The 21,451-nt window shown below is 38.1% G+C and overlaps 1 protein-coding gene across 1 annotated transcript in view; it reads right to left on the minus strand.

The window, feature by feature from the left end:
* The window catches only part of SUCLA2 (succinate-CoA ligase ADP-forming subunit beta), a 59,528-nt gene that overhangs the window by 20,984 nt on the left and 17,093 nt on the right, over positions 1-21,451 (minus strand). The window contains exons 5-6 of the mRNA XM_032150851.2: positions 10,177-10,305; positions 5,180-5,318 (exon numbers count right to left, since the gene is read on the minus strand). Of these exons, the coding sequence (XP_032006742.1) occupies positions 5,180-5,318; positions 10,177-10,305 (268 nt within the window). The remainder of the gene's footprint in view (positions 1-5,179; positions 5,319-10,176; positions 10,306-21,451) is intronic.

The raw sequence follows: 21,451 nt of genomic DNA on the forward strand, positions 1-21,451 counted from the left end.
GGCTGGGCACAGTGGCTGTCACCCGTAATCCCAGCACTTCAGGAGGCTGAAGAGGGTGGATCACCTGAGGTCAGGAGTTTGAGACCAGCCTGGCTAACATGGAGAAACTCCATCTCTACTAAAAATACAAAAAAGTTGCCAGGCATGGTGGCACGTGCCTGTAATCCCAGCTACTCGGGGGGCTGAGACAAGAGAATCACCTGAACCCAGGAGGCAGAGGTTGCAGTGAGCTGAGATCACGCCACTGCACTCCAGCCTGGGCAAAAGAACGAGACTCTGTCCCAAAACAATAAAACAAACAAAAAAAACCAGACATAAACATAGGTGTGTTTTTATGTATGTGTACAAACATATACATACACATACACACACACATACTTCTTGGCTCTGTCTGCTGAAAAGGCCTAGAAGCAATGACACAATATTAGCAATATGTATTAAGTAGTATGTCTATCTTGGTACCTATTAATAAATATCGTTTTCCACAAAAAGAAGCCAGGGTCCTTTGGAGAAAAGGTGGATTGCCGAACTGTGACAAGGAAAACAGAAGATAATCCTGGAATATCTTGTTCCACAAAATGTAAAGGTTTGCTCAAATAATAATATGGGCATATCAAAAGGACAAAGGGAGGACTTATAGTCACACAAACCTTGCAAATGTTTGTAGCAGCTTGTTGGTAATAGCAAACTACTGCAAGTAACCCAAATATCCTTCAAAGTGTAAATGGTTGAATGAAATCAGGTACTTCTATACAGTGGAATGCTACTCAGCAATGAAAAAGAAACTATTGGTAGATGCAACAACCTGGACAGACCTCAAAGGCATTATGTATAGTAAAAAGGTCAACCTCAAAAGGTTATATATTATATGACTGCACTTATATAACATTCTCAAAATTAAAAAAAACTATACAGGATGAAGAATAGACTAGTGATTTCCAGGGCACAGGGACGGGGTAGTAAAGAACTGGTAGAGGATGTGAATGCAAAGAGGTCTCCTGTGCTGACGGAACAGTCTGTATCTTGATTGTGGTAGTGGCTACTCAAATCTATGTATGGAATAAATTAAATAAAATTATACATATACACACAAACAACTGCAGGTTTAAAATGTTAAAAAAATGGTGAAAACTAAGTAAAATATTTAGTCTAGCTAACAGTAATGAACCAATGTCAACTAACTGTTTGGGTATATACAGCTAAATAAGATGTCATCATTGGGTGAAGGGCATGCAAGACTATTATTTTAACAACTTCCTGAAAGTCTGTATTTGTTTCAATATTGTAAGTTAAATTATAATTTTATTTATAATTTTTCACTTATTTAAAAAAAAAAAAGAGGCCACAGGAGCAAGCCTGAAAGTGGCCTCTGCTGGCCAAATCTGGGACAGTCTGCATAACAAAATAAGGATTAAAATGGATAACTCATTGATTAAAGAATGGATGAGCCCATCCTGATACGAACGAATGGGGCAGAAGAGAAAGCTCTTCTGTATAATACAAAGCCAACTAGTAAATATAGAGGGAATGATGTAGTTAGAAAATCATCAGCAGATGCCAAAACTAATGGGTAAAAGTTTGACAACGAATATAATATTTTCCCACAAATTTCATAGTAATTACAATGGGAAAAAAAAATGATTCTATAATGAAAAAACCTTCTGGAAACTATCTTAAACAAGTGAACCAAGTTAACATTATCAATACTGGAAAAAAATCAACATAATGTACCTCCTGACATCGTGCACTATGAAGCAAAAAAACACCATGAGGGAACATCAAACAGAGAAACACAAACTGAAGGGCATTCTATGAAATAAATGACCCCTTCTTTAAAAAACAAACAAACAAAAAAACAGGAACAACAAAAAATAAGGTCAAGAAATAAATCGAACTTCCAGATCTGTTCCAGGTCAAATAGATGTGACAACTCAATTCAATGTGTGATCCTGGTCCTGGGGGAAAATAGTATAAAGGACATCACTAGGACAGCTGGCTACATTTGAATATGTATTATGAATTAGATAATATTTTCTCAGTATTAAATTTCTTGGTTTTAATAAATGTAGTCAGGTTATATAAGAGAATGTTCTTGGCTTGTGCCTGTAATCCCAGGACTTTCAGAGGCCAAGGCAGGCAGATCACAAAGTCAGGAGATCAAGACCATCCTGGCTAACATGGTGAAACCCCATCTCTACTAAAAATACAAACAATTAGCCAGACACGGTGGCGAGCACCTGTAGTCCCAGCCACTCGGGAGGCTGAGGCAGAAGAATGGTGAGAACCCAGGAGGCGGAGCTTGCAGTCAGGCGAGACTGCACCACTGCACTCCAGCCTGGGCGACAGAGCAAGACTCTGTTTCAAAAAAGAAAAGAATATTCTTGTTTTTAGACACTAGAAGAACAATGTCTCCAACTTACTCTTAATGGTTCCAAATATATTTATACACACAAATGCATGTGTATGCAGACAGCAGAAAGAGAATAAAACACAGGGTGAAATGTAAACAACTGGCAATGTTGAGTAAAGTGTATTTGGGAGTTCCTTATACTATTTATTTCTGTATCAAAATTTAAAAGTAAAAAGCACACACGGTACCATATTCACAGGAATGATTTAGTTCAGCAAAACATCACCCATTAAATTAAATTAATGCTGTTGAACAGGAAAAAAATTGGCAATTCTTATCCTTTTACTTTCCATATAAATTGCATAAGGATCCACTCTCGGATGGTTCTTGGACAGTTTTTAGTTAATCCTTAGATAATTACATTTAAGTTATATAGGCTGGTGCAAAAGTAATTGCCGTTTATTTAAAAAAAAAAAAAAAAGCAAAAACTGCAATTACTTTTGCACCAACCTAAATATTAAGAAACTGACCCCTTTGATAATGAGTATTCCTCACAATTCCTACATTCCTTGCTGTTGCTCAGTTTGAAATATTTTCTCATTTCCATTATTATTTCTTCATTAATTCATAAATTATTTGAAAGTATTTTCTTTAAATAAAAAAAAATAAGCTGGGTGTGATGGCTCACACCTTTAATCCCAGCACTTCAGGAGGCTGAGGTAAGAGGATGGCTTGAGAACACAAGTTGGATGAGCCTAGGCCCGTCTCTACAAAAAAATTTTAAAAAGAATTAGCCAGGCATGGTGGTGGCATGGGCCTGTAGTCCCAGCTACTCAAGAGGCTGAAGAGGGAGGATCGCTTGAGCCCAGAAGTTTAAGGCTACAGTCAGCTGTGATTGTGTCAGTGTACTCCAGCCTGGGCAACAAAGCAAGACTGTGTCTCAAAAAATTTAAAAATATATTTTATATTAATTTCCAATGTTATTGCTTTGTGTTACAGATCATTATCTGTGTTATGAATTCTTGGATATCTGCTGAAAGTTTTTAATTTGTGACTCAGTATTAAGGTTTTTTTAATCAGTATTTGGATTAAAAAAGTGTTTTTCTAAATGTTGGGTAGCCCAGTAAATTAAAAAAAAGCAGGGGGCAGGGGGCATAAGGAACACCTAGTGAAGGCAATTTAATCTAACTTTAGCTTTACTAGAAAGCTGAAAAAAAGAAAATAAAGTTCTCACTGCAGAACCTTTACTTTAGCATTACTAAAAGTAGAATAAGATACTCTAAAAAACTAAAAGTAAAGCTAAAGTAAAATATTAATTGATTAAAGACTTAAAAGTAAAAAATGAAACAATTTAAAAAATAGAACATCTCTGACTAACCTGACCCAAAAGAAAAAACAGAACACACTGAGGATGAACATTTACTGATCTTAAGATGGAGAATAAAAAAATCTCTCAGCCTAAAAGTAATGGAACTCAGCTGGGCGCAGTGACTCACGCCTGTAATCCCAGCACTTTGGGAGGCAGAGGCAGGCAGATTACCTAAGGTCAGGAGGTCAAGATCAGCGTGGCCAACATGGTGAAACCTCATCTCTACTAAAAACACAAAAAAATTATCCAGGTGCAGTGGTGCATGCCTGTAGTCCAAGCTACTCGGGAGGCTGAGGCAGAAGAATTACTTGAACCCAAGAGGTGGAGATGGCTGTGAACCCAGATCACGCCCATTGTACTCCAGTGTGGGCGACAAAGCAAAGCAAGACTCAGTCTCAAAAAAAAAAAAAAAAAAAAAAAGTAATGAGATTTGAGTACATGCAAAAACAAAAATATTTCCCCAAAAATCAAATAACATCAAACAATAAAGGACAATCTCAGAAAAAGATTCATGCCAAATGTCAGAAAAAAGATTGACATCCCTAATATATAAAGACCCCATATACATAGAGTTCCCCAGGATATGTTATTAAGTGAATAAAGAAAGATGCAAAATGTATATAGTATGCAATCTATATATCCAGATAGCGAATTCCATAAAATTACAGCTCAATCACCACCACACTGCATACACTATCCCAGCATTGCTCAATAAAACCTTCTGCAATGATGGGAATGTTCTGTGTGTGTGCTCTCTTAATATGGTAACCACATTTGGCTATTGAGTATTTGAACCATGACTAGTGCAACTAAGTAAATGAATTTTTAAATCTTATGTAACTTTAATTAATTTTAATAACTATGTGTGGCTGATAGTCACTGTATTGGACAGTGCAGTTCCTACCCTTCTGTGCACGTCTCTATAAGGTGTTTGTTTTATTTTTGTTTGTTTTAATGGGTTTAATAGCGTGTTTTGTTTTAATGGGCTTAATATTTGTTCATATTCACTCTGTTTGTTATTTTTTTAAAAAAGCTTCTACAGGGCCGGGCGCAGTGGCTCACGCCTGTAATCCCAGCACTTTGGGAGGCCGAGGCAGGCGGATCACGAGGTCAGGAGATCGAGACCATCCTGGCTAACATGGTGAAACCCCGTCTCTATTTTAAAAAATACAAAAAATTAGCCGGGCGAGGTGGCGGGCGCCTGTAGTCCCAGCTATGCGGGAGGCTGAGGCAGGAGAATGGCATGAACCCTGGGGGGCGGAGCCTGCAGTGAGCCAAGATTGCACCACTGCACTCCAGCCTGGGTGAAAGGGCGAGACTCCATCTCAAAAAAAAAAAAAAAAAAAGCTTCTACATAGGTAGAAGTTTAACTTCTTAAACTTCTATGAGTTTAACTTCCTTAGGGAAGCATATTAGAGAAATAAATGCATAATCATGTTAGACAAAAGAAGATACTTTACCAGCTCCATCTGAATCTTCCACCATTGGATTTATTTCTATCATGGTTGCATCATATTTCAGAAAAAGGCTGTAAAGCTTGACCATGTTTTCTGCTGCTGATTCCACAATATTAGGTGGAAATCCCATCTTCTGTGCAAGCTGAAATCAATATGTCTTTTTATTAGAGGTAGTTTGCATATGTCTAATCAACATTACTGTAAATAAAAAGCCTTGTAGTTTATCACTTAAATGATAAACATGAGTCATTTATAGTCAAACATTAATTACTGAAATAGCAGCTACCATTACTAAATGGTTAAACAAAACTTTATTCAAAATCTTCAAAAGGTAGATATTCTTCCCATTTTATAGATAAGAAAGAGGTTCAGAGAGATCAAGTAACTTGCCATTCATTGGCCTAGATTCCAGTTCCATAGTTTCCATACTGCCTAAGCTTTATTGCCAACCTAAGCTGAAAGAAGAGGTTTATATTTCATTAAAACTACATATAAAATGTGAACCAGGAACAGTGGCTCACGCCTGTAATGCCTGCAATTTGAAAGGCTGAGGGGACCGGATCACTTGATGCCAGGAGTTAGGGACTAGCCTGGCCACCACAGTGAAACCCCGTCTCTACTAAAAATATAAAATGTGGACTGACAACCCATATGGTCCAAAGAAAAGCCAAAATATTAGAAGGCCCTATTTTACCTTTTGTGTAATTTATAAAGAGTGTCTACCAAGCAATAAGAATATATGTCATACAGTCAAATGAGTGTTATCCCATGCATTCAAAAATCTACCAAGCACCTAATACATTCCAGGCACTGTGCTAGGCCCAAAAGATAAAGATGTTTAACTTTATAATTTAATAAAAGAGTTTACAGTCTTGAGGGATTCCCAAATAGAGATACCCATAGAGCTTTTAAACAATACAATATCAAGGTCCCAACTCAGAAGTTCTGGTTGACAAGTTCTATACTGGATCAAGCATCTATCATGTTTCAAGTTCCATGAGGAATTCTGAACCACTGGTATAGAGGATACATGTCTATATGTTTATTCTAACAGTGCTGCCACTGCTCAGGAACACTATAGAGAATTCTTTCCTCTTTTTCAGTTGCTATCTAAGGTTGTAACACATTCTTTTGATTTTCAATAACAAAAAATCTTAAATTCTTTGAAGATGAAGATATTTGCAAAGAGTCAAATGCCAATAAATAAAGTGAATGATCAAGCTAAACAATGTAGGCTGGGCGCAGTGGCTCATGTCTGTAATACCAGCACTTTGGGAGGACAAAGAGGGCGGATCACTTGAAGCCAGGAGTTTGAGACCAGCCTGGGCAACATGGTGAAACACTGTCTCTATTAAACATACAAAAATTAGCCAGGTGTGGTGGCGCATGCCTGTAATCCCAGCTACTCAAGAGGCTGAGACACAAAAATTGCTTGAACTCAGGAGATGGAGGTTGCAATGAGCCGAGATCACACCACTGCACTCCTGCCTGGGCGACAGAGTGAAACTCTGTCTCCAAAAAAAAAAAAAAAAAAAAAAAGCACTAAGGAATGTAATCTTTTGTTTTGACCTATTTCAAATAAAGAATAACATGAGGCCAGGCGCGGTGGCTCACGCCTGTAATCCCAGCACTTTGGGAGGCTGAGGTATGTGGATCACCTGCAGTTAGGAGTTCGAGACCAGCTTGACCAACATGGTGAAACTCCATCTCTACTAAAAATACAAAAAATTAGCCAGGTGTGGTGGCTCATGTCTGTAATCCCAGCTACTCGGGAGGCTGAGACAGGAGAATTGCTTGAACCCAGAAGTCGAAGGTTGCAGTGAGCCAAGCTCGTGCCACTGCACTCCAGCCTGGGCAACAGGCAAAACTCTGTCTCAAAAAAAAAATAATAATAACAATAATAATAATAATATGAAAGTACCATTTTATTATGAAAGTTTTTCACTATGTCACAACTCACCTAAAAAAACAAAAACTAAAACCAAATGTTTAGGCTTAAACATTTGAAAACTACAAAGTAATTCTGATCAATCCATTATGACATCAATTTTCTAATGCTAGGCTCTATTTCCACTCATCACCATCATGCAAAATGCTATAATCTTAGATTATTCCTCCATGTATTCTTGTAAATCAAGTATTTTCTTCCTCATCTAAATTTCACTCTCCAGTCATCATCTTCACGTAACTACCTAATAAATCAAATCCGTGCCTTTTAAACATTTATATCATTCATTTGCCAAAATTAATTTGCTTTACTCTCCATCAGAAACATTTATCTATCTCCTTAAAACTTTGTGCCGGTCAAAATTCTTGCACTTGGCTGGGCACAGTGACTCACGCCTGTAATCCCAGCACTTTGGAAGGCCGAAGTGGGCGGATCATGAAGTTAGGAGTTCGAGACCAGCCTGGCCAACATGGTGAAAACCCATCTCTATTAAAAATACAAAAATTAGCTAGGCATGGTGGCAGGCGCCTGTAATCCCAGCTACCTGGGAAGCTGAGGCAGGGGAATCGCTTGAACCCGGGAGGCAGAGGTTTCAGTGAGCCAAGATCATGCCACTGCACTCCAGTCTGGGCAACAGAGCAAGACTCTGTCTCAAAAAAAAAAATAATTCTTGCAGTTGCTATACTTCAATACCATAAACTTATTCTGACATAGTTTTCTCATTAAGAAATGTTTAAGGAGAATGGTGTGAAACCGGGAGGCAGAGCTTGCAGTGAGCCAGGATCGCACCACTGCACTCCAGCCTGGGCGACAGAGCGAGACTCCATCTCAAAATAAATAAATAAAAGTAAATAATAAAAAAAAGAAATGTTTAACTTCAAAGTCCAATATAGGAATTCTTCTTTTAAGATGAGTCATTAGGCCAGGCGCGGCAGCTCACACCTGTAATCCCCGCACTTTGGGAGGCCCAGGCAGGCAGATCACTTGAGGTCAGGAGTTCTGGAGCAGCCTGCCAATATGGTGAAACCCTGTCTCCACTAAAAATACAAAAAAAAGTTAGCTGGGCATGGTGGTGCATGCCTGTAATCCTAGCTACTCAGGAGACTGAGGTGGGAGGATTGCTTGAACCCAGGAGGCGGAGGTTGCAGTGAGCCGAGATTGCGCCACTGCACACTCCACCCTGGGCAACAGAGCAAGAATCTCCATCTCAAAAACAAACAAACGAACGAAAAGATGAGTCACTTATTTTTATATCCAAAGCAAACAATTTAATTCAATAGCAGCATTACAAATATTACCAAGCAACTCTCACAGGCCTTAATACTAAACTCAATGGGGGCTTTTTTTTAGTGGGGGGAAGAATGGAGGGGAAGCAGCACACAAGGACAATAGAGAAAACCAGTAAAACTGTAGGCAAAATTTTATTGTGAACATATACAAATTGAAAGAATTGAAAGAAGGACCACAGCATTCATCGAATTCTTAAAATCATTCATAAACCACAGCTCTATTATGGAGATATATAAGACAGTGTCCCATCCATTCTATACAATTTATAGAAAATAAAGGGGACACAGGAATATTTTAAATGTTTAACCACTTAAACCATGGAGATATAAAATCCAGACTACGAAAAACAATGAATGATAATCACCTCAGTTTCTTCAACTAAACTGAAAGAAAAAAGATGACAGCAAAAAAGAGAAACCTGCAAGTTATAAAAGACCTGTGAGACTTATCAGTCAACAACAATGAAGGGACCGGACGCGGTGGCTCACACCTGTAATCCTAGCACTTTGGGAGGCCAGTGAGGGTGGATCACCTGATGTCAGGAGTTCAAGACCAGCATGGCCAACACAGCAAAACCCCATCTCTACTAAAACAAAATACAAAAATTAGCTGGGCATGGTGACGCACGCCTGCAGTCCCATCTAGTCGGTAAGCTGAGGCAGGAGAATAGCTTGAACCCAGAAGACAGAGGTTGTGGTGAGCCAAGGTGGCGACACTGCACTCCAGCCTAGGTAACAGAGCAAGACTCCATCTCAAAGAAAATGAATAAAATAACAATGAAGGACCTTATTTGGATCCTGAGTCAAACAAATTGTAGATGAAAAATTGATTTGAAACAACTAGAGAAATTTGGATGACTAAGTGATGATACTAAGAAATTATTGTTGGCTGGGCACGCTGGCTCATGCCTATAATCCTAGCACTTTGGGAGGCCAAGGCGGGTGGATAACCTGAGGTCAGGAGTTCGAGACCAACAAGACCAACAGGGTGAAACCCCATCTCTACTAAAAACAAAAAAATTAGCTGGGTGTGGTGGCAGGTGCCTGTAGTCCCAGCTACTTGGGAGACTGAAACAGGAGAATTGCTTAATCCTGGGAGGTGGAGGTTGTGGTGAGCCAAGATGGCACCACTACACTCCAGCCTGGGCGGCAGAGCAAGACTCCGTCTTTAAAAAAAAAAAAAAGAGAGAGAAAAAAAGAAAAGAAAAGAAATTATTGTTAATTTTACTAGATGGGGTAATGGTATAGTGACTCTTTTTTTTTTTTTGAGACGGAGTCTCACTCTGTTGCCCAGGCTGGAGTGCAGTGGTACAATCTTGGCTCACTGCAACCTCCGCCTCCTGGGTTCAAGCGATTCTCACCTCAGCCTCCCAAGTAGCTAGGACTACAGGCACGCACCACCATGCCCAGTTAATTTTTTTTGTATTTTTAGTAGAGATGGGGGTTTCACCATATTGGCCAGGCTGGTCTCAAACTCCTGACCTTGTGATCCGCCCACCTTGGCCTCCCAAAGTGCTGGGATTACAGGCGTGAGCCACCGTGCCCAGCCAGTGACTCTTTTAAAAGAATCCACATTGAAATATTTATAGAGATATGAAAAAATTGTAAATAATTCCAAAATGAGCTATTTCAAACAAGCTATTAACTTGCCTGACACTCAAAATGTTTAAATAAGTTTTGACAATTACTTCAGTTGTACAGTTATCTTTAAGTATCATAATTCTCTAATCATAAGCTAGAAATTTTTCAGGAATACAACATACCTGGAGAGCTTGTTCCTTTTTGATGCCTTCTTCAATATCAATAGGTTCTTTAATTATTGCTTCAGGAGTCTCAGCAGCAACATCTTCAATGTTGACACCACCATGTGAACTTCCTATTAATACAGGACCCTGGCAAGGGAAGGAAACAACCAAAACTCTAGATTTATTTTAGACTCATCAATGAAACTTTAAAACCTACCTGTGCATAATATCAGATGTAAGCATCTATTACTCTCTACCCACATTTTAAAATTTTCTTGAGAATTTATCCTCACATCTCCAGCATAGTGCCCTCTTATAAATATTCAATTAAAGCAATGGAAAAAAAAAGTTAAAAAAGAAGAAAATAATGGCTTGCCTGCAAGAAAAATATATTTAAAATATACACAAAAACTTACACCACAATAGCAACAACTTGGAACCAACCCAAATGCCCACCAATGATACACTGGATAAAGAAAATGTGGCACATACACCATGGAATACTATGCAGCCATAAAAAAAGAATGTGTTCATGTCCTTTGCAGGGACATGGATGAAGCTGGAAACTATCATTCTCAACAAACTAACACAGGAACAGAAAACCAAACACCACATGTTCTCACTCATAAGTGGGAACTGAACAATGAGAACACATGGACACAGGGAGGGGAACATCACATACCAGGGCCTGTCAGGGCGTTGGGGCAAGGGGAGGGATAGCATTAGGAGAAATACCTAATGTAGATGACAGGTTGATGGGTGCAGCAAACCACCATGGCACATGTACACCTATGTAACAAACCAGCACTTTCTGCACATGTATCCCAGAACTTAAAGTATAATTAAAAAAAAAAAAAAAAAAGAAAAGAAAAAAAAACTTAACACCAAATATGTAAACATATGTATGTGAAATATAACCTACACATTTTTCATAAAAACTGAGGGGACATTAAAAGTATTGCTTAAAGCATAAACACTAGAAAATCCTGAAAACAGATATTTGAAAGAAAAAGCCTAAGAAAAGAGAAAGTCTAAGCTCTAGCCCTACTGCAAGACAATAAAAAAGAAAGCTGGCCAGGCACAGTGGCTCACACCTGTAATCACAGCACTTTGGGAGGCCAAGGCAGGAGGACTGCTTGAGTTCAGGAGTCAAGACCAGCCTGGGCAACATCGTAAGACTCCATTTCTACAAAAAAATACAAAGAAATTAGCCAGGCATGGTGGCATGCCCCTTTAGTCCCAGCTACACAGCAGGCTGAAATGGGACGATGGCTTGAGACTGGGAGACCAAGGCTACAGTGAGCTGTGATCACACCATGACACTCCAGCATGGGGACAGAGCAAGACCGTGTCTCAAAAAAAAAGTAAAATAAAATAAATAAAAGAGAAAGCTAACTAGTTTGAAAGAATAGCTCTGGCTATTATCATGAACAATATGAGAAGGTAAGGTATCAATACTAATAATTATTAACCTTTAAGTCCTTGAACATCAATCAAGAAAAAATCATAAATTATCTAATAGATCTATTAATTTATGCATTAAACTAGAAATAATGTTAACATGAAAAAAGAGAAACAGTAAAACTGTATTTAAAGATTATTTACTGACAGGAAAATACTGATCTGTAGTGGGTAATGTAGTGTATGTTTACATGTAGTGTTATGTATGAAAAAAATGATACAAAGCCCTAGGTCGTTTTCTCAATTGTATTTTTTTTTAACATAAAGTGCGTTTCAATGTGCTCCATATTGACAGAAACAATAAAAGAGTGGGAAATAAAACATTAAAAGACTTTTGCTATTTTAAATGCAACTATTTTCCAAATAAAATTTTTTTTACAATGAACATACTACTCTTACATCCAGAAAACAAAACAGGCATGACAACTTTTTTTTTTAATCAAAAGACTAATTCCACTTTTCTTTTTTCTTTTTTTTTTTTTTATATGGAGTGTCTTTCTGTCACCCAGGCTAGAGTGAAATGGTGCGATCTCAGCTCACTGCAACCTCCACTCCCAAGGTTCAAGGGATTCTCCTGTCTCAGCCTCCCAAGTAGTTGGGATTACAGGCATGCACCATCATGCCCAGCTAATTTTTGTATTTTTAGTAGAGACAGGGTTTCACCATCTTGGCCAAGCTGGTCTCGAACTCCTGACCTCAGGTGATTCACCTCCCAAAGTGTTGGGATTATAGGCGTGACCCACTGCACTCAGCCTAATTCCACTTTTCTATCCTAGCATTTAGTGTTTTAGTAACATACTCATTTAAGGTATAAATTAAAGGAATAGTATTGCATTCATTACTGTTTAGAGAATGAAACAGTCCTTCAAATACTTAAAATAGGGCAATAACAAAAATTAAAAAGAAGAATCTATCACTTTTTTAAGAGTGTTAAACTTTTATTTAGGAAAAAATGATTTTGTACCATGTATTCGATTTCTGTATACATTTGTAACAAGGAATTTGGATGACTTTTGTCCCCAGGGTCTTGGAAGTAACTTCTAAACCCTCCAACCACATCCGATAGTTGATGCTACCAAGCAGCCTCATGGTGGGCCCCTAGACAGTTTACACTAAGGAGATGACTCAGGTGGGCAATAGCCATGCCAGAAAGATTGATAATGTGATTAGAGGTTTGGGGCTTTCAGCCAAATTATATCAACCCACTCTGCATAGAAGAAATGGGCTAAGTCAACTGCACAGACAATGATTCAATCAATGATACCCAGGCTGGGTGTGATGGCTCACATCTGTAATCCTAGCACTTTGGGAAGCCAAGGCAGGAGGACTGCTTGAGTCCAGGAGTTCGAGACCAGCCTGGGCAACATAGTGAGAACTTGCCTCTATAAAAATTTAAAATTAAAAAAAAATTTTGTTTAATGCCTACACCATAGAACCCCAATGAAAACTCTGGACGCCAAGGTCAGCAAGATGACAAAATAGGAAGCCCAAGACCTTGCTCCCTGACAAAAACACTGACTTTAGCAACAATATATGATCCAAAAAGCTTTTATGACAATGACAATTAGGAAGTCACAGTACCCCAGGTAAGCTCAAAGCCAAGAACATCTGCATTGAAATTGGGAAGAAAAGCCATTTCATTTCATCCACATCAGCATCCTTCCCCCTACCACTCCAAATTAACATAGTTTGGGATTAAGAAGCTTCTCCATTGGGAGAGAAAGAGAAGCGTAGAACACATGTTCAACATTCCAGCTTCTTGGAGGGCTGTCCAAGGGACTGTTTCCAGTCTCAATTGACATGGGTGCTGATGGGGAACCAGCACACTATGGATGCCTGTGAGGCACCGAGAACAAAGGAGAGTGCACAGGCTCATGGCAGTACCAGAAAATGTGGAGTAACATCCCAGAGAGAAGTTGACACAGCTTGCCAGAACTGAGAAAACACACCCAGCTCCTGATTTTTTTACAGGTTGAGTATTCCTCATCTGAAATGCTTAGGATCAGAAGATTTTGAATTTCTTTGAATTTTGAAATATTTGCATTATACTTACCATTTGCACATCCCAAATCTAAAAATCTGAATTCCAAAATGCTCCAATGAGCATTTCCTTTAAGTGTCATGTCAGTGCTCAAAAAGCTTAGGATTTTATAGCATTTTGGATTTCAGAATTTCAGATTTGGGATGCTCAACCTATATTTATACCACAAGAAACTAGAAAAAGAATAAACTCAAAGTTGGCAAAAGGAAGAAAATCATAAAGATTAGAGCAGAAATAAAAGAAACAAGGAATAGAAAAAAATTCAACAAAACTGCAAATTGGCTCATTGAAAAAGTGAATAAAATTGACAACCCTTTAACCATAACAAAAAAAAGAAAAGACTGAAATAACAAAAATCAGAAGTGAAAGGAGACATTACAACTGTCACAGAAAGAGTCTGAGACTGCTATGAAAAATTATGTATCAACAAATTGAATAACCTAGAAGACATTGATAACTTGCTAGAAAAAATCTTCAAAATCATAAAGAAATAAAAAATATGAACAGCTCTATAACTAGTAATGATACTGAATCAGTAATCAAAAACTTCCAAGCAACAGGAAGCCCAGGACCAAATGGCTTCACTGGAAAATTCTACCAAACATTTAAAGAATTGAAACAATCTTTCCCAAGCTCTTTTTAAAAAATTGAAGAGGACAGAAAATTTCCATACTCACTCTATGAAGCCAGCATTACCATGATACCAAAATCAGAAGGTATTAAAAGAAAACTACAAGCTAATAGCTCTGATTAATAATGATGAAAAAAACTCAACAAAATACTACCAAACTGAATTCAACAACACATTAAAGGGACTTTACATCATGATCAAGTGGGACTTAACTCCTAGAATACAAGGATGGTTCAACATACAGAAATTCAGTGTAATACATCCTATTAACAGAATGAAGGACAAAAACCACAATAATCTGAATTGATACATAAAAGGCATTTAACAAAATTGAATACCCTTTCACAATAAAAATATTCAACAAAGACTGAAGGAAACAACCTCAATATAATAAAGGCCATATAAGAAAACTCATAGCCAACATCATACACAATAATGAGAAACTGAAAATCAATGTGCAAAAATCACAAGCATTCCTATACACAAATAGACAAGAGCCAAATCATGAGTGAATTCCCATTCACAATTGCTACAAAGAGGATAAAATACCTAGAAATACAACTTACAAGAGATGTGAAGGACCTCTTCAAAGAGAACTACAAACCACTGCTCAAGAAAATAAGAAAGGACACAAAGGGAAAAACATTCCATGCTCATAGATAGGAAGAATCAATATCATGAAAATGGCCGTACTGCCCAAAGTAATTTATAGATTCAATGCTATCCCCATCAAGCTACCACTGACTTTCTTCACAGAATTAGAAAAATTACTTTAAATTTCATACGGTACCAAAAAATGGCCCATAAAGCCAAGACACTCCTAAGCAAACAGAACAAAGCTGGAGGCATCACACTACCTGACTTCAAACTATACTACAAGGCTACAGTAAACAAAACAGGAGGGCACTGGTACCAAAACAGATATATAGACCAATGGAACAGAACAGAGGCCTCAGAAATAACGCCACACATCTACAACCATCTGATCTTTGACAAACCTGACAAAAACAAGCAGTAAGAAAGGATTCCCTATTTAATAAATGGTGTTGGGAAAACTGGCTAGCCATATGCAGAAAACTGAAACTGGATCCCTTCCTAACACTTTATACAAAAATTAACTCAAGATGGATTAAAGACTTAAATGTAAGACCTAAAACCATAAAAACCCTAGAAGAAAACCTAGGCAATACCATTCAGGACATAGGCATGGGCAAAGACTTCATGACTAAAACACCAAAAGCAATGGCAACAAAAGACAAAATTGACAAATGGGATCTAATTAAACTAAAGAGCTTCTGGACAGCAAAAGAAACTATCATCAGAGTGAACAGGCAACCTACAGAATGGGAGAAAATTTTTGCAATCTATACATCTGACAAAGGGCTAATATCCAGAATCTACAAGGAACTTAAACAAATTTACAAGAAAAAAACAAACAACCCCATCAAAAAGTGGGAGAAGGATATGAACAGACACTTTTCAAAAGAAGACATTTATGTAGCCAAAAAACATATGAAAAACAGGCACTTTTCAAAAGAAGACATTTATGCGGCCAAAAAGCATATGAAAAAAAGCTTATCATCACTGGTCATTAGAGAAATGCAAATCAAAACCACAGTGTGATAGCATCTCATGCCAGTTAGAATGATGATCACTAAAAAGTCAGGAAACAACAGATGCTGGAGAGAATGTGGAGAAATAGGAATACTTTCACACTTTTGGTGGGAGTGTAAATTAGTTCCACCATTGTGGAGGACAGTGTGGTGATTCCTCAAGGATCTAGAACCAGAAATATCATTTGACCCAGCAATCCCATTACTGAGTATATACCCAAAGATTATAAATCATTCTACTATAAAGACACATGCACATGTATGTTTACTGTGGCATGATTCACAATAGCAAAGACTTGGAATCAACCCAAATGCCCATCAATGATAGACTGGATAAAGAAAATGTGGCACATACACACCATGGAATACTATGCGGCCATAAAAAGGATGAGTTCATGTCCTTTGCAGGGATATGGATGAAGCTAGAAACCATCATTCTCAGCAAGCTAACATAGGAACAGAAAACCAAACACCGCATGTCCTCATCATTAAGTGGGAGTTGAACAATGAGAACACATGGACACAGGGAGGGGAACATCACACACTGGGGCCTGTCGGGGGGTGGGGGGCTAGGGCAGAGATAGCGTTAGGAGAAATACCTAATGTAGATGACAGGTTGATGGGTGCAGCAAACCACCATGGCACATGTATATACCTATGTAACAAACCTGCACATTCTGCACATGTATCCCAGAACTTAGGAGTATAATAATAATAAAAATAAAAAAGAAAACTTACAGCCAACATCATACACAAAAATGAGAAGCTGAAAGCTTTTTTTTCCTCTAACATCAGAAAAAAAGCAAGGATGCCCACTCTGGCCACTTCTATTCAACATAGCACTAGATGTCCTAGACAGAGAAATCAGGTAAAAATAAAAAGCATCCAAAGAGAAAAGGAAAGGTAAAATTCTATGTTTGCAGATGAGATGTTGTCATATGTAGAAATCCCTAAAGATTCTGCAAACACACACAGAAAAAAACATTTTAGAATAAATCAGTTCAGCAAAGTTGCAGAATACAAATCAACAAACAAAAATAAGTTGCATTTTAATACAATAACAGTGAACAATGTGAAAAGGAAATTATGGAAATAATTCCAGTTAAAATCAAAAAGAATAAAATACTTAAGGATAGCCTAATCGAGGAGGCATAAGACTTATGGACCAAAAACTACAAAACATTGCTGAAGGGAATTAAAGAAGACACAAACAGGCTGGGCACGGTGGCTCACGCCTGTAATCCCAGCACTTTGGGAGGCTGAGGCGGGCGGATCATGAGGTCAGGAGATCAAGACCATCCTGGCTAACACGGTGAAGCCCCGTCTCCACTAAAAATACAAAAATTAGCTGGGCGTGGTGGTGGGCACCTGTAGTTCCAGCTACTCGGGAGTCTGAAGCAGGAGAATGGTGTGAACCCGGGAGGTGGAGGTTGCAGTGAGCTGAGATCATGCCACTGCACTCCAGCCTGGGCGACAGAGCGAGACGCCATCTCAAAAACAATAAAAAATAAATAAAAAAATAAAAAGACGCAAACAAATGGAAAGACATCTTGTGATCACAGATCGGAAGACTTAATATTGTTAAAATGTGCATACTACCCTAAGCAATCTACAGATTCAATGTAATCTCTATCAAAATCCCAATGGTTTCTTTTTATAAAAATAGAAAAATACACTAAAATGTATACTGAATCTCAAAGGACCCCGAACAGTCAAAACAATCTTGAGAAAAAAAAAAGAAACTAGAGGCCTCACACTTCTTTTAAAATATATTACAAGGTTACAGTTATCAAAACAGCATGATAATGCATAAAAAAACAGACATATAGACCAATGGAATAGAACAGAAAACCCAGAAATAATCCCTCAAGTATATGATTAAATGATCTTCAACAATGGTGCGAAAGCTACACAAGAGGGCAAAAAGAACAGTCTCTTCAACAAACGGTGCTAGAAAAACTGGATATCCAAAAGAATGAAGTTAAACCCTTACCATATACTACTATATGCAAAAATTTACTCAAAATAGATTAAAGACCTAAACATAAAACCTGAAACTATAAAACTCATAGAAGAAAACAGAGAGAAAAAAGTTTATGACATTGGATTTAGCAATGATTTCTTAAATATGATACCAAAGGCACAGGCAGAAAAAAAGCAAAAATTGACAAATGGAACTATATCAAACTTAAAAACTTCACAGCAAAGGAAATAATCAACTAAGTAAAAAGGCAGTCTACAAAATGAGAGAAAATATTTGCAATCCATATATCTGGTTAACAGCTGAAATTCAGAATATGTAAGATCTGCTACAACTCAATAACCAAAAAAATAAAAAATAAAAAACCCAAACAAAAAAATTTAAAGATGGGCAAAGGACTTAAATAGACATTTCTCCAAAGCAGATCTGCAAATGGCCTATAAGCATGTGAAAAGATACTCAATATCACTAGTCACTGGGGAAATGCAAATAAAAACCACAGTGAAATATAATCTCACACCCTTTAGGATGGCCACTACCAAAAAAACAGAAAATGAATGTTGGCGAGGATGCAGAAAAATTGGAAGCTTTGTCTGCTATTAGTTGGAATATAAAATGGTACAGCTCAGCTAGGCGCGGTGGCTCATGCCTGTATTCCCAGCACTTTGGGAGGCCAAAGCAGGCAGAACACCTGAAGTCAGGAGTTCAAGACCAGCTGGCCAACATGGTGAAACCCTGTCTCTATTAAAAATACAAAAACTAGCCGGGCATGGTGGTGCATGCCTGTAGTCCCAGCTACTCGGAAGGCTGAGGCAGAAGAATCACTTGAACCCGGGAGGCGGAGGTTGTGGTGAGCCAAGATCACACCACTGCACTCTAGCCTGGGCAACAGAACAAGACTCCGTCTCAAAAAAATACAAAAATAAAAAAATTAGCAGGGTGTGGTGGTGGGTGCCTGTAATTCCAGCTACTCAGGAGGCTGAGGGAGGAGAATCACTTGATCCTGGGAGACTGGGGTTGCAGTGAGCTGAGACTGCACTACTGCACTCCACCCTGGGAGACAGCTAGACTTTGTCTCAAAAAAATTAATTAATTAATTAAATAAAATGGTACAGCTGCTATGGAATACATTATAGAAGCTTCTCAAAAAAATTAAAAATAGAATTACCATATGATCCAGTAATCCCATTTCCAGGTATACATCCAAAAGAAATGAAAACAGGATCTCAAAGAAATATTTGAACATCCATGTTCACTGTAGCATTACTGACAATAGCCAAGAGATGAAAGCAATCTGAATGTCCATCAAAAGATGAATGGATAGGCCGGGCACGGTGGCTCACGCTTGTAATCCCAGCACTTTGGGAGGCTGAGGCGGGCGGATCACGAAGTCAGGAGATCGAGATGACGGTGAAACCCCGTCTCTACTAAAAATACAAAAAATTAGTCGGGCATGGTGGCAGGCACCTGTAGTCCCAGCTACTCAGAGAGGCTGAGGCAGGAGAATGGCATGAACCCGGGAGGCGGAGCTTGTAGTGAGCCAAGATTGAGCCACTGCACTCCAGCCTGGGTGAAAAAGCGAGACCCCGTCTCAAAAAAAAAAAAAAAAAGATGAATGGATAAAGAAAATGCAGTATATACATAAAATGGAATAGTACTCAGCCATAAATAAGGAAACTTTGTCGTATGCTACATCATGAATAAACCTTGAGGACATTATGCTGAGATAAACCAGTCACAAAAAGACAACTACTTCAGGTATCTAAAATACTCAAACTTTTAGAAACACAAAGTAGAATGGTGATTACCAGGGGCTGGAGGGAAGGGGGAGAAGGAAAAGGGAGTTGTTCAATGAATAGTTTTAATTTTGCAAGACAAAAAAGTTCTGGAAAAATTAAAGAAAAGAAAAAAGATTAGGAGATCTGTTCTGGAGAAGTTGCACAAAATGTGCACAAACTGTTTTACTCTGTTCCTTTTACCAAAAGGGAAATTAACATTCTCTTTCCTTCCTCCCTCCCTCCTTCCTTCTTTCTTTCTGAGAATGCACTATTATACTGCATACTCAAAATGGGTAAGGTAAATTTTTTGTTATATTTTTGACAATCAAAAAAAAAAATCTCTGAACACCAAAAGCTTGGGGAGCTTTGGGTTGGCAATACTCTGCATACTGCCACACATTAAGATACTAGCAAGACAAAACATTCCTGAGAAGAGTGGAAACTTCGTGTTTGGGAACCCTCCCAGAAGACCTTGTTGGCTGGTTATGATTTTTATATCCTTTGGCTATAATAAAACTGTAATCCTAAGTTTAACATTTTCCTGAGCTTTGTGAGTCTTCTAAGGAATTAACCCTCAAATTTGTAGCTAGCTAGTCAGAAATGAGGGTAACCTGGGGACCACCAAAATTGAGGCTGGTGTCTAAAGTAAGGGCAATCATGTGCAGGACTATGCTCTTAGCCTCTGAAGTTTGGCTAAACTATGGGCACTTCGTATTAGAATTCCTTTCAATATAAAAAAAATTTTTTTTAAATAAAAGAATTCAGAGCCTTCTGAGGCTAAGGAAGAGAACATTAGCAAGTCTAAGTAAAGAGAAATGTTTGAAATGATGGTCTAATTTTCACTTCCTCTATAAATTTCAAATGAAAGGGTATTCTTCGTTTTCTCTCTAGCAAGGCAGTTCATAATTATTAGCTTTTACAAAGACCTAAAGAGCAGGAAAAAATTCTGATTGAAGAAGAGGCGGTTCAGTTTTAGTCATGACACTGAAATAGAATATAGACAAATTAAATCTATAGATAACCATAAAATACAATTTTATTCAACAGGAGAGGTACAGACCAACAAATCTTTAAAATATTCTAACATTTTAGTTTAGTTTTCTTTTCCTTTTTTTTTTTTTTGAGACGGAGTCTCGCTCTGTCGCCCAGGCTGGAGTGCAGTGGTGCGATCTGGGCTCACTGCAAGCTCCGCCTCCTGGATTCACACCATTCTCCTGCCTCAGCCTCCGGAGGAGCTGGGACTACAGGCGCCTGCCGCCACGCCCGGCTAATTTTTTGTATTTTTAGTAGAGACAGGGTTTCACCGTGTTGGCCAGGATGGTCTCGATCTCCTGACCTTGTGATCTGCCCGCCTCGGCCTCCCAAAGTGCTGGGATTACACGTGTGAGCAACCGCACCCAGCCTCTTTTCATTTTAGTTTTACTCTCTTTCTATACCAACTGGTAAAAGAAATGAAAAGCCACAGAGAAGGCAACACTAGTTGAGGAGAAAAGTTAATATTAAATTCTCACTAAAGTAAAAATTAAGTCAACAATTGGTTATAAGTTAGAAAAAAAAAAGGAAATAATAATACATAGAAGAAAGTGGAGTCTCTGTCTTAATTCCACAACCAATTAGAAAGGAACCAACTTGAATGGGTAAACGTTAAACAATGACTATAGTTCCACATTTAGTCAACACTGCAGAATGAATAGCTATTTCACGTTCAAATGACTTGGCTTCACTTTTAAATCTTAGTAATAAACTTTCAAAACAATTTCATTTCAAGCAAGTAGCTGAAATTTCAAA

The sequence above is a fragment of the Hylobates moloch genome, unplaced genomic scaffold, assembly GCF_009828535.3.
Source record: "Hylobates moloch isolate HMO894 unplaced genomic scaffold, HMol_V3 SCAFFOLD_4, whole genome shotgun sequence".
In the NCBI taxonomy this organism is placed as follows: Eukaryota; Metazoa; Chordata; class Mammalia; order Primates; family Hylobatidae; genus Hylobates; species Hylobates moloch.